The sequence below is a fragment of the Charadrius vociferus genome, unplaced genomic scaffold (assembly GCF_000708025.1).
Source record: "Charadrius vociferus isolate BGI_N301 unplaced genomic scaffold, ASM70802v2 scaffold1070, whole genome shotgun sequence".
Taxonomy (NCBI): Eukaryota; Metazoa; Chordata; class Aves; order Charadriiformes; family Charadriidae; genus Charadrius; species Charadrius vociferus.
In genome coordinates, this window is record NW_009646246.1 from 67,753 (window position 1) to 80,971 (window position 13,219).

Here is a 13,219-nt window from a genome sequence, read left to right on the forward strand (position 1 = left end):
GGGGGAGGACACTGCTTTGCTGAGCCTTCATCCTCTGCAAAGCCCCACTCAGCTCTCCCCAGTGCCGCTGCAGCCCTCCGCCTCCAGGAGCCTTTCCCAAAACCCAGCTGGGGTTCTCCAAAGTTTCCAGATGTTCAGCTCTATTCTAAAGAGCTTAAAAATAAGCGCTTCGGTGTCCACAAACTGCCCTCCCAGCCATCCCGCTGTCCCAGGGAGCTGCGACACCGCAGTGCCGGGGACGGATCGGCTGCGCGTGCGCGCCCATGCAGGATGTCTCCCATCCAAAGAGTCATCAAGAAACGAAGTATATTTATCTGCCATTTGCTTTCCATCCCCAGAGCCCACCAGCCCGTAAACACACGTTCCCCTCGCTCTGGGACGTGTCAGATGTTGTGACTACAGCCTGCACCAGCTGGCTGACTCGCCCCTCCTCTTCTTCACACAATAAGAGACATTTCTTATGTGCAAGAATCCAGGAAGTCTCCTGCAGGGAACACTGTGATTTACAGTGTAATGCCCTGAGCAGGGCATTAGTTACTGGCAGTATTTTCTACCGCTGAGAACAAGCAAATGCAGCTGTTGTTCGGCACCTCTTACAGACAGGTACGAGTGGGATCCTCACTCCTTCATCCCTGTGGGAATGTCCTTCTGGCCACCGATTAGAACTGGTCCACCCTTCTGGGAGGAGCCGCTGCTTTCTGGAGGGGACCAGCACTTGCCAGTCAACAGCAGTCTCCCAGTATAAGACAGCATGCGGAGACAAGCCTTGATTTCAGGGACACCGCAAAGCATTAAATCTTCCTAAGTTCTCCAACCAGGATCAGCTACCAGAAGGCTGGGAACAGGCAGACCCCAGCAGCGCTTCTCAGCGCATTGTTTCCATCCAAGGACCACCTAAACCCGTTGGAAAACATCCACAGCCCACCACCGGCAGCCTTGAACACAACCGTTTTAACTTGCAACCAAATAACCCCCCAGCTAAGCTTTGACTGCCTGCTTGTTACTGCCATGTTGTTTGCTTCCAGCCCAGGGAGCTTGCGCACATATATATGGTTTTCTGAAACAGTACCAGGCTCCCTATTCAATTATCTCCTGGCCAACACCACCGTCTACTGAACAGGGAGATGACTGAGTTATCACACGGAGACAGCACTTTCCAAGGCAGCAAATATGAAAAAAGTGGCTTGAAGACAACGAGAGAAGATAAATACATTTGGCCTGTCATCATGATGAGGCAGGATCCAGGACAAGCCGTGGGAGGAAGAACTAGACAGTAGCTAAGGGAGTGGGAAGATAAGAATCAGACTTTTTGTACTGCCAAAGGCACCCTGGTATCAACCTGCATCGGTGATAACAGTTTCTCAGTTCCCCCATCTGTAAGACAGGGTAACACCATTCCCCTACATCACATTAAAATTGTGAAAGGCTCAAATATTACTGCAGTGAAAGCCACATCTCCATGGGATCTGTCTGCACAGACACTCTTGGGAAAGGTAATCCGAATTAAAGACAAGGCAGGATTACTCAAAACTTCATAACCACCCTGTTAATGACTTGGGATTAAAGCAGTCACCACACTTTTAAGTGAAAATTGCCCCATACAGGAGGTTTAATTAATGTTAATTAATCCCTCTGGAAAAAAAACACAACCAAAACCAAAAGTGAATTTGGCTTGACACCCTCTGGGCCACTAGCTCCAGCAGGAGGAGATAGCGATGGACAAACCTTAAACGTGAGAAAACCCAAGAGATGTTCTGAATGCTGCCTGGAACTGGAAGAAACGCGTCCTGAAGCTTGTAAGATCCCAGACAAACAAAAAGAGCAATCTTGGAAATAGAAACTAAGGATCAGGCTTTTTTTTTTTGAGCACTTTGTATGTTGGATTTTGCCTACATGATTCATTCATTAGTAGCCGCAGGGCTGGAACAGAACGCAGACTGCCGAGCCTCCGTGTTGTGCCTGAACCACAGGGCTATTCCTGACAGTTGACTCGCTTCCTTCTCCTGTCAGCACCTTGCCAAAATAACAGCAAAGGGGAAGTGGCAGTGGGTCATCTCTCTCTAGTCGATCCCCGTGAGGGAAGAACTCCTTGAATCATCCCATTCTTTCCGTAATTCCAGGTGACTGAATCACTCCTGACTCACAGCTCCCATGCAGTGGCCCTGACTCCCACCGGGGTCGGCTGCGCCGTTCCCTCCCCATTGTACTCACACAGATACGAGCTGCTGGCGCGGCCACACAGACAAAATGCCGCCAGTGACACACGGAGAGGCAGACAGGCACCTTCCATGGGCTTGTGAAGGTCATAAGTAAGCATACGTGTTCATTCATGCTTTACATGCAGGCATGCACACTTGTTAAGGCAAATAAGGGCACACTGGTGTCAGATTATCCGGAGAACTCGGAGCCACCTCTAATGAGGACTGTGTGCTTGTCACTCAGTGTGACACTGGGCAGAGTTTTACCTCCCAGGAGTTCAGCATCCAGCATGCTGAGCTGCCACCGTTTCTGGGCTAGGGGAGCATGAGACAGTTGCACCACTAACTGCAACATCTGAAAATCAGGAGGGTGCTTTTGTTTAACTACTGGTGCAAAACGAAAGTCAGTCCCACTCTGTTTTGGGGGAAAAAAAAGAAAGAAAAAAAAAAAAAAAAGAAAACTTACGATGCTTCGCGTTTCCTGCTTATTAACCAGGCAATTTTCCAAGAAAAATGAATTTGCCTTGGTGGGAAAAAATGAGCAGTTTTAAGTAATTCAGTGTTGGCACGTTCACATTTGGAAGTTGAAAACAGTGGATTTTGTTGTATTCATCACAAAGCCAAAGGGGAAGGGCAGAAATTAACTCAAAACAGAAATGGAAGATGAAAATTAAGAGTGTGACATATCTCTCATTTTTAAAAAAAAACAAAACCCCAAACCAGAAAACAAGACCCCAACAAAAACTTTTAACTTACTTTGAGCAAGCAAAAGCTCACAGTAGTTTTCACTAGTTTTGTACAGCTTCAGTGTGTAAAAAGACAACACATTTCTGTAGGGAAGGACTTACATTCTCGCACTTTTCTAGCACAAGTCCAGGGACACACATTACCCAATGGACACACCAGCAGATGTGCTTTTACAGGACTGTGAGCCAGCACTTCATTAAGGCAAACACAAGCACCCCCTGCCTCGGGGAAAAGCCACTGTCCCTCTCTCCTAGCCCCTGGCTCTCGCACGCACGGGATGGGAGCAAGCAGGGAGGGCAGCTGGAGAACTATGGATGCAGTTGTCTCAACTCTTCCAGGGAGACCCCTTTGGAAGTCCAAACTCACATACCTTCTGATTCACGTACCTGCCCGGCTGCTTTCCGACTGATTTAAGAGCGGGTTGATTGATAGCCCAGACGCGAGGGGGCTTCCAAAAATATGTGAGGAAGGGAGGCTAAATGTTGAACCTGCCAGTGAGAACACCTACATGGCAAAACAAGGAGGCAGAGAGAGAGAGAAATAACTTCTTAAAATCGCAAGAGGAAAATAACTTCATTATTCCATCTCCTCCTGACTCTTGAACCCAGCTTGCTCATGAGAGAGAGTGTTAAAAATATCTCCTTGGAAGTCTCGCTAGACAGTTGAAATCTTCCCAGCACCATCTCAGAGCCAAGAGGTCTGAATGAGACGTGTTAACACTGAGGCTGTAAAACTAACTCTCTCCTCCCTGTAAAACACCTCTCACAGCGAGCTCCCAACAAAGGACAAGGCTCTGTCTCCTGGCACACACACAGCCCACCCAGCTGGGACGTGCGAGCCCTCCCACCAAGTTATCTGTGCCGCAGAGCGAAGGTAGGGCTGGCACCGGTGGCAGGATGCCGCTGAGCAGCGGGGGACGAGCAGCACGGGACACAGCAGACGCCGACAGCCAGGCCTCTGCTACCTGAGCGCTGTCTGTGCTCCCCTTTCAGTCAATGGAAAGCACTGCATCCTTTTAGGTTGCAATTTATCCCACCCCAAAACAGGCTGCGTGGGCTGCGCTGCAAAATTGCCGACATCTTTCTACCAACGCTAAGGGAAGCTGCAGTTGGCAGCTCCCCTCCAAACTGAAGGAAGAGTAGCTGCTCCCAAGTGGAAAAAAGCAACTCTGTGCCCACAAACCGGCCCTGCTCTGCCAATGACCGCTCTGTCCAACGCTCTCCTGAACTACAGTCCCTCTCCTGGTCCTGATGTTCTTACCTGCGTGGTGGAGACCGAGGAGGAGGAAGCTGGGATGGTGCTAGCAAAGGGAGACCGGTTGAGCTGTGGGAGAGACGACGTACCCTGGTGTGCCAGCAGGCTGGAAGAGAGGGGTGTACTGCACACAGCTCTGAGCACTCCGCCCCCGTGGGAAATAGGGTCCTTGTTACTGGTGTAGATCCCTGCAAGGGGAGGAGACGCGTTAGAGAGCCACATTCCCCTCGGATGGCCTGGAAGCAGCTGGTTTTCTGCAGGGCTTGGATCTCAGGAGGGGAGGGTGGCACCAATGCACAAGACCAAGTGTAACGTGCACTTCAGCATCTCTTAGCCTGGCATGCAGCGAGGGTGGTCGCAGTCCGCAATCCTTCTATCAAAAGGCATCACAAACTTTTCCAGCCTTGCCCCTGCCCCCCTCTCGTTTGCTCCCCACACCCCAAGAAATCACAGCATAAAGTGACTCACCGAAGGCACAAGTCAGCGGCAGAAGGGGGTGATGGACTCCGAGAGTCCCACTCTCTGCTGCCCGTGCTAGTCAAGAGACCACACTCTTGCTGAGCTAACCTGCCCCCTTCCACGATGCCCAGGGACGACGGTGGGCCACGAATAGACAAATGAGGAAGAAAGGGTGAGGAGAGAGCTGCTTCAGAGGGAGGGGACCCGTCTGACTTCCCCTTGGCTTAGGCATGCAGCAGAGGCAGTGCCCAAAGCCGGGTCCCTCAGAGCCCTGGCAACATCTCTCCGCAAGAGAAGAATGGAAGAAGGAACAGGCAGGAGAGCAGGGCCTGGCAGCCTCCTCCTCTTTGAAACATCGTCTTGTTGTTCCAGGGAGGAGAAAAAAAAAAAAAAATTGGCCTAAGGTTATGATTATGGAAGTTGCATCAATTCTTGCAGCTTCTCTCCGCTCTCAGGCAGCGCAGACAAATGGGCCAGGGCTCCGAGGCGCACACAACAAAATTATACCCCCCCTTTGCAATCTGACCTAAATTGGAGCATCTGCAAACAACCCACAATAGACCGATGACAAGTTCTGCTGCCAAAACAGTGTCAAACCTCAGCCCTGAGCAGCAGGCCCCTCCTCTGCCTGCTGCCTTAACCCCTTCCTGCCACATGTCCTGGCTGCCCTCAGCCCCGCCAGGCCAGGGAAGGGGATTCGGGCTGGGACCAGCTGTAAGCCCTTCATCAGAGTTAATGGTGTGCCAGTCTCTCAACCCTAGGTGGATGTGGTGAGACCAGGATGAGAGGTTTTGCTTTTAAAAGAGAGGTTAAACTTGAACCACTTCTAAGAGTCCCTCATTTGGGGTCAGATTGTGGTTGTTCCGGTTTGGCCCGTGAATATCCCCTCTCCTGTATTGCTCTGGAAACGAAGCTCTGGCTAGCTGAGCTTTTCTGGCACTTGAGCAAAAAGAGTTTGAAATGCCCCCCAGCTCCAACCTGCAGCCCAGCTCCAATGACAAGAGAAGCTGATGCGGAGGAGATTCTAGGATGAAGGCCAAGATGGGAAGGGGAGACACAGATGTGGATTTTTACAGCTCCTGGGACTGAATTAAAGGGACTGGACCCTGTGCAGACAGGTCCAGGCACCAGCCAAATGTGATGAAGAAGACAGCATGGCTGGGAGGAACTGTGCACACCTGGAGCCCTAAGGGGGAACATACCTGAACCCAGCAGCGGGGACTCCATGCTGAGGCTGGGCAGATTCCCCGTGTGGCTGAAGGACCGCGAAGAGTTGCCGATGCTGGAGCTAACAAGAGAGCCTCCGGAGAAGGGTGACGAGGAAGTACATGTGGACCCAGCCAGCTGGGCACCCAAAATCTCTTTGCTTTTGCCCCCTTTCGGCCTTCCAGGCCCATGCTTGTTCTTCTTGCTACCCTTGTGCTTCTTTTCCTTCAGCACCTCTCCCTCCTCCATGCTGAGGGATGGCATGCGCTTGTGGCTGCTGCTAGGGTGACGAGGAAGTACATGTGGACCCAGCCAGCTGGGCACCCAAAATCTCTTTGCTTTTGCCCCCTTTCGGCCTTCCAGGCCCATGCTTGTTCTTCTTGCTACCCTTGTGCTTCTTTTCCTTCAGCCCCTCTCCCTCCTCCATGCTGAGGGATGGCATGCACTTGTGGCTGCTGCTGCTGCTACCACTGGTCCCACTGGTCCCCACCGCAGGGCCGCTGACAGGGTTTGAAGCCTTATAGTCCACCGGGGAAGCATCACGGCCTCTCTGCTGGCTCACCGCGGAGGTGGAGAAGCGCATGATGGACCCAAAGCCGGAGAAGATCACCTTCTGCTCGAAGATGTCCCCCTTCTGGCCTTCATACAGAGGGGAGCAGTGGGAAGAAGAAGAGGAAGAGACAGGCTTTCGGTACTTCTCGTCGTCCTGCTCAAGCTTGGGGAATGTCACAAAGTCCTGGGAGCACTGTAAGTTGCTGCAGGAGGTACCTGGGGGAAGCAAAGGGGAAGCAGATATAGGAAGGCTCGTGGTGGCAGTAACTCAGCCCATAAGGCAACAGGACTATGGTCACAAGGCAAGGTCCTCTAGCATAGGCTAGTTACTGAGCTGAAGAACATCTTTGTCACCTCCCAGCCCTGCTCCCCCACCACTGCTTTGATGCCCTCTAGCAAGCATGAGAGGTGCATACCAGCAGCTTCATCCCATCCAAACGTGCATGTGTCTGCTCCCCCAGGCCCTGCACCACCACCGTCCCTCCAGCCCCGATTAGGGTCCCAGGAGATGAAACCGGCTAGCCAGTACAACAGCTCAAAAAAGAACTGCACGAGGTCAGAGCAGATGGGAGCCCTGCAAGGCTTTGACTCAAAGCTCAAGGGAGCTTGGATATCAGGTTTTGGCTCAAGTCTCTCCACTAGTACTCCTTAAAACACTGCTGCAGACAGTACCACCTACGGAGGAGAGGGCAGGTGCTGCCCATATTGCCTGTGCACAGTTTCCTTTCCCTCCTCCCTCCACTCAGACATCTGGATCTGTTTTCCCTTGCAGTGCAGCAGGCCTGCACAGGAGGGGAGCTGTAACATTCATCTGACTCAGTTCTTCCCTCTGTGCATGGAGTTAGTAGCAATGAGACTCTTCCCTTTCCCTTCAAGGGGCTAAAGAAATAGCCGTCAGCAAAGTTTCACAGCCCTAGCCGGTGAACGGGTATCTTTACAAAGCAAAGTATCTCCCCCCTTCTCCCCTCCTCTCTTGCTTCTCCTTCGCCCCTTACCTGCAGGCTGGAAGGTCCCACTGGATGAAGCTGAGCTGAAGCCAACTGAGCTTTTCCCGCTTCCCGTCTTTTTCCCCTTGTGGCTGCTGCCATGGCTTGAGGACTTCTTGCCTTTCACCTCCGACCTGCCGACCTCCGAGGTCTCTTTGCTCCCCTCATGGTGGCTGGTGGAGCCCTGGCAGCGGCAAACACAGAGGTGACTCACTCAGGCCAGATGTGGCCACAGCAGGAGCTCTTTTTACCGATTTCCCCTTAAGAGAAGTAATTGCCCCCTCTGCCCAAGAAGTGATAGTCAGGTCATGTTACTCAGGGGAGAAAAAGCAACATTTCCCTCTATTGCTGCTTGGTGGCACCAGGCTTTATACTCCTAGGGATTACGCTCATCCCATCTAACTGCAGGAAATTAAACAGGGTACTGACAATCAGGGCACAGACGTGTCAGCGGGTTATTCAGCCCAAAGAAAATCTGAATTTGGCTGTGATTCAAATACGTATTTCAGCTGCATCTCTCAGGTGTGCTATTCTCGGTAAGGTCACTCCACCTGGGGGAACTTGCTTGTCCTTGGGCTGTGACGGGAGTTTCCCTGGGTTCCCTAAAGCACCCGCTGAAGCACCTCCCCTGCCAGCCCAGGGCTTTCCAAATCTGCTGCAGTAAATATTTCACAGTGACATTGTTAGAGCAGCATCTGACCGTGCAGCAACAGATGCTATCCAAACCCCATATAAGCCTGCAGGAGACAGGGCAGCAAGGGGGATGAAGAGGCTGGCCAGATGCTAGGAAATCCAGGAGCTTGGGATGAGAGAGAGAAGTGTGGGAGTTTAGCAGGGGGAGAGTGGAATGAACCGAAAACCAGATCCCCCGGGGCACCCACGCTAGGATATGAAACCTTCACCTTCAAGTCACTTCAAAGCCAAACCAGCAGCATTCAAAGATCACTTCTTGCAAGATATTACTGCAACCAATCAATATTATAGATATAGTTCCAATGTGATGGCTACAGCCCAAAATATAACACCTGTACATTAGTGCAAACACCTTTTATTTCTTACTGAGCAGATACAAGGAAGACACAGAGAAGCACAATACCTTTCTTACATTCCACTATCCCTGACTCCAGATGACCTCTTCTTGGGGAGAGCTAAAGAAAAAAGGGCTTGTAATGCAGACTCATGAATGCCCAGATAAAAATCTTTCCCCATTCCTCCCACATGGTTTAATCACTCTGCACAATGCAACAGCTGGCAGCCTAACACACACCAGATGTGCCGGGAATATGAAAGACAGGAGGAAGGGAGTGGTGGAAATTAGGGGGGAGAGGAGGGGGAATCTGTATTTTCTCATCACAGACTCCTGGATGTAGGAGATTAAGCCTTCTTGATTTATGAGCTCAGAGGGAGCATGAAAATCTTTCCGACTTTCCACATCTGCCTGGGGAGGGAAAGGAGAGCAGTGTCTGGGGGCTATGGGAAGTCCTGAGACTGCTCACGAAGTTGCAGGAACGAGATGGCTCACGTCTCAGCAGAAATGCAAAGCCCTGAATTTTCCCCCCATAAATTCACCTCTTTGGAGCTCTGCACAAGGTGCACGGGGCCGCAGAAGGGCAGGGGGAAACCACATGAGAAGACATGTTCTAAATCCAGAGTGTCAGGAAGGGAGTGCAGGGCAAGTAATGAATTAGTGCAGGGTGGAAGGGGGAAATCTGAGCTGGGAAATAAATCTTAATTGCAAAATTAAAGGGGGGAAAAAAGGGGGGAGAGGCTGAGCTGGCTCAGCTGAAGGCGGTGAATGGACACTCACCTGTAGGGCTGATCTGACCTCACAGACCTCCCTGAGAGACTCCCAAAGATTTTGGGGGCAGGATTTTCCCACCTCCTGCCAAATGCTAGCCTAGATATTGTTTGCCAAACGGGTCACGGCAGACAGATCTATATGGTACGACCACAAGCCCTCCTCACCACAAAGGGCCCTTCTCTAGCAGCCGTTCCAGAGAACCTGAATTTGGGGCAAGGGCCCAAGGATTGCAGCTGAGGAGCAGAGAGAAGGAAACTGAAACCACACTAAATCACTTCCCCTCTCTGTGCCTCTATTTCTTTCCCACTTTGCTCCATGGAGCCTGCAAGCTCTGTGTGGCAGCGGAGCCTTCCAGGAGACACACGTGGACTGCCAAGCACAACACGGCCTTGATCTGAAGGGGAGGGGTCTGCTACCATAATGCCAATATTAATAACAGTAAGGAGGGCTGCAGTCCCATCGCCTCCCTAACGAAGGAGATTCTCCAGCTCAGGGCTGCTGCCTAGAGGGAGCAGGACTGGAGAAACCTGCACGCCGGCTGCTTGCCTTGTGCGTAAACAGAGATCTCAATCTCTGGATCATCGGCTTTTCCCCAGCGTGGAAATGCGTGTGTGTGTGTGTGTGTGTGTGTGTGTGTGTGTGTGTGTGTGTGTGTGTGTGTGTGTGTGTGTGTGTGTGTGTGTGCAGAAACACCAATGTTTTGTGTGGTGCAAACAGGTGTGAGGGGGAGGGCATGCTGCAGAGGGGAAAAAAAAAAATAGGGAAGCACCGAGGAAGTAAGAGAGCTCTCTTTGAAAATGAGGCAGCGCTATATTTTGAAGGTCTATTTAAAGCAAGCAAGTGAAAAATGTCACCGGGATAAACCTGCTGCCCCAGCTGGAGGTGACAGTCTGATGGGGAAACTCCTGCCTCAAACCTGGAGCCGGGAGAAGAAAGACGAAGTCGCGCGGGCACCCAAGCGCCGGCATGCACGCACCTCCTACCCCCCCGGCACTCGCTGTCCCCCGAGGGGCTGTACCTGTTTCCTGGCCTCTCTGTGACACTGTGCAGCACCCAAGCTCTTCATTCATTAATTTATTTATGGGAAATCAGAAGAGCATCTCTTTGCCTCCTGATTGGCGGGACGAGCTCCTAGAGGCAACCACTGACGAAATCCAGAAGGGGTGGGGGAGGCTGGTGCCGCGTCAGAAACACAGAGCGGCTTTGCCCTGGATTAAACTACTGGTGAGGGGAAGCAGGGAGGACACGAAGGAGGAACAATGCGACGAGAGCAGGAGCTCCTCCAGCCCACGCACCACAGGGCGATGTGCTGAAACAGCCACCCAGGCAGGCTGTAAGCATCAGCTGCCTTTCCATGCTGGACCGCTAGCTACAGTCTCCATCAGGAGCTCGGGGCTGAAGCGTGTGTACAGGCTACAGCATCTCTGTGTCTGCGCCACTCGCAACCTTACCCACGTCCCTTCCCTCAGCCTCGAGCCACCATGCTGCTGTTCTTTGTAGGTGGGGACAGGAGACACAGATGGGCTGAAGACTGTATTTTTAAGTCCCTGATGTCACCGGCAAATTCCCACTCATGTCAGGACAAGGGATGCTAAAAGGCTCAGGGATTCTTACTGCAAATACCCACGCTGAGACATGCAGGGGTAATCGTCCCTACCCCATCACAGCGACTGTGAATTTGCCTGAGCCAGGCGCAGTGCAGAGGCTCCCAGGATCTGTCAGCTCCAGGATGGTCCTGGGTAGAGGCTGAGAGCTCAAATAACAGTGGGAAACCTGGAAAGTCTGCCTGCAATCGTGCGCTCTTTGCCCTGCTGTGCTCCTCTCCAGCACCTGACCGGGAGAGGGGGGTGAGGGGAGGCCTTGGCATCCACAGCTTAGATTACAAAACGCAGATCAAGCCAGATGTTGCAGCCCAAAACACGTAGCATGTGTGAGTGTGTGTCAACAAGTGATCATGATGTCTGCAGCTGGCAGAAGAAGGCAGCTGGGGTGGCTTGCAATCCTGCAGATTTACTGCAAGTGCAACAGAGAGCGGCAGGACGGCTCCCAGGGGCATTTGCAGGGGGAGGGGAGAGGCACGCTGCTCCGCTCGCTCTTCGGCTGCTCGCTAACCTCGGTCGCCAGAACCAGGCACCAGCTGCACCGAGAGATCCTGAGCACAGAAACTGCCTCCTGAATTTGTCTGGCAGCGTGTGACTACAGAGCCGCAGCAGCCCCCGGCTGCCAAGACTTACTGGTGAGGCTCATTGCTCCTCCTCTGGCGAGAAGCCCTCCTCTGCCCCAGGCCTGCTCCATGAATACCATCTTTCCAACAGGCTGTTCAAAAGCATTACTAGTTGGCAGCATTTTGTAGGTTTTGGATAGACCACATGAAATAGCCAGCAACTACTATAGCCAGAAACTATTACCCAGAGGGGATGTTCTCTGCCTCCTTCCCGCTCCCCATAAATTCTGTCGGAGCTCCAAGTAGCCGGCATGACAATGAATGAGAGCCTGTATCCAGCACAAATCCATTCTCTATAACCCCTCCACCTCCAAATCCATCGAAAAGCCCTAGCCCTGGAGCACTACTGGGGGTGTTTCAGCAGGTCAGCTGCTCTGCATGTTCTCTGGAAGGGACGGTCCTGTGCCCCACGAGCGAGGTCTCCTGCCCCTCTTTGAGAACAATGAAAATCGCAGTGCCCAAAGACAATTTTCAGAGGCAGGAGGAGAGCTCAGCAGAGGTGTTATGGAGAGTCGTTTGCATGCTGTGAATTCACACCCTAGTTTCACTTTCCGGTGCAGATGAGAGCTGAGGCCACACCAGCGCGTTGTCAGTATGTTTATCCCCCAGAGGCAGTGAGAGCTTGTCACTGCGCAGACAGGACACGGAGGCCTGGTAGAGTCCAAGTGTCAGATATTAATGGATTTTAGATTCCTAGAAGTCGCAGGGAAGCACTCAATGAGATGTTCGAAAATCTGGCAGAAGTCAGAGGTCTAGCACAATTGATTTCAAGAGGAAGACTGAAACCACATCAAAGGATCTTCTTCATAACTAAATGGTTCAAGAGGGGAGCACAGGGTGGACAACATATTAGATGAAAACTGGAACGGAAAAATAAATCTGGGTTGCAAAACTCAAGAAAAAAGTGAACCTAGAGGCCAGGACGCTGGAGGGAATAAGGAAGTGGGATATACCACTGTTCCTCCAAAGCAGCGAAACAGTTCCACTGCTGCCAGCCTAACCTGGTGAAGCAGTTTGAAAAGTCCTACAGTACAGGACTATAGCTCTGAAAATCCAGTATTAAAGGGTTGCTGAAAGTTTCAGAGGACTTGGGTAGCAACATCAGGCGCTGGGGCTCAGAAGTCTGTTGCCCCAGGCTCCTTCTAGGCTAAGCAAACTGGGAGCAGACTGGAGCACGGATTCAGGTACTGGTAACACCTCTCCACGGCCTGGTGACTGGTGCCATGCTAGAGCCTGCCCGCGGCCCCGGTACCCAAGGAGCAAGCGGTGCCAGGGCCCTTCTGCTGATTGGTCTGACTGATGCTCCTGCTCCTCATTGCCGGCTCCAAACCACTGGCGATGCTCAGTGCCCCCAGCCCAACCCCGGCCCCAGCACAGCCTGCACACCAGGATGGGAGCTTGGGACTCACTGCATGTGGCACCACTTTGGCTACGGCGCAAGCAGCACGGCAACCTGACAGCATGGGTCTGGCGCAGACATCAAGGGCTGCACCAGCCTTCTGCAGCTCTGCATGGCTGCTCCAGGCCAGTGTCCTTCTCCCAGGCACCTGGACGCGACCATCTGCCCCCAGTGCTGCAGGTCATTGAGATCTGCTCTCACCCAGCTGCTCCCCACGGAAGACTGGGGGCTGTGTCACCCGAGGAATTTATGCTCTGGTTCATTGGGTAACCTGGAGAAAACCATGGGGGTGATAAATTATTTGCCCAAGATCACGCAAGCAGTAAAGAGAGGAACAGACCCCAGATCTCTTCAGACTCTAACCATGGCACCGCAGCGACTAGCAACGCTCTT

The 13,219-nt window shown here is 52.3% G+C and overlaps 1 protein-coding gene across 1 annotated transcript in view; it reads right to left on the reverse strand.

Annotated features, from left to right (window-relative positions):
• The window catches only part of MLLT6 (myeloid/lymphoid or mixed-lineage leukemia (trithorax homolog, Drosophila); translocated to, 6), a 40,796-nt gene that overhangs the window by 5,477 nt on the left and 22,100 nt on the right, over nucleotides 1–13,219 (reverse strand). Inside the window, 5 exon segments of the mRNA XM_009882816.1 lie at nucleotides 3,332–3,449; nucleotides 4,206–4,387; nucleotides 5,861–6,138; nucleotides 6,311–6,632; nucleotides 7,412–7,586. Coding sequence (XP_009881118.1) covers nucleotides 3,332–3,449; nucleotides 4,206–4,387; nucleotides 5,861–6,138; nucleotides 6,311–6,632; nucleotides 7,412–7,586 — 1,075 coding nt within the window.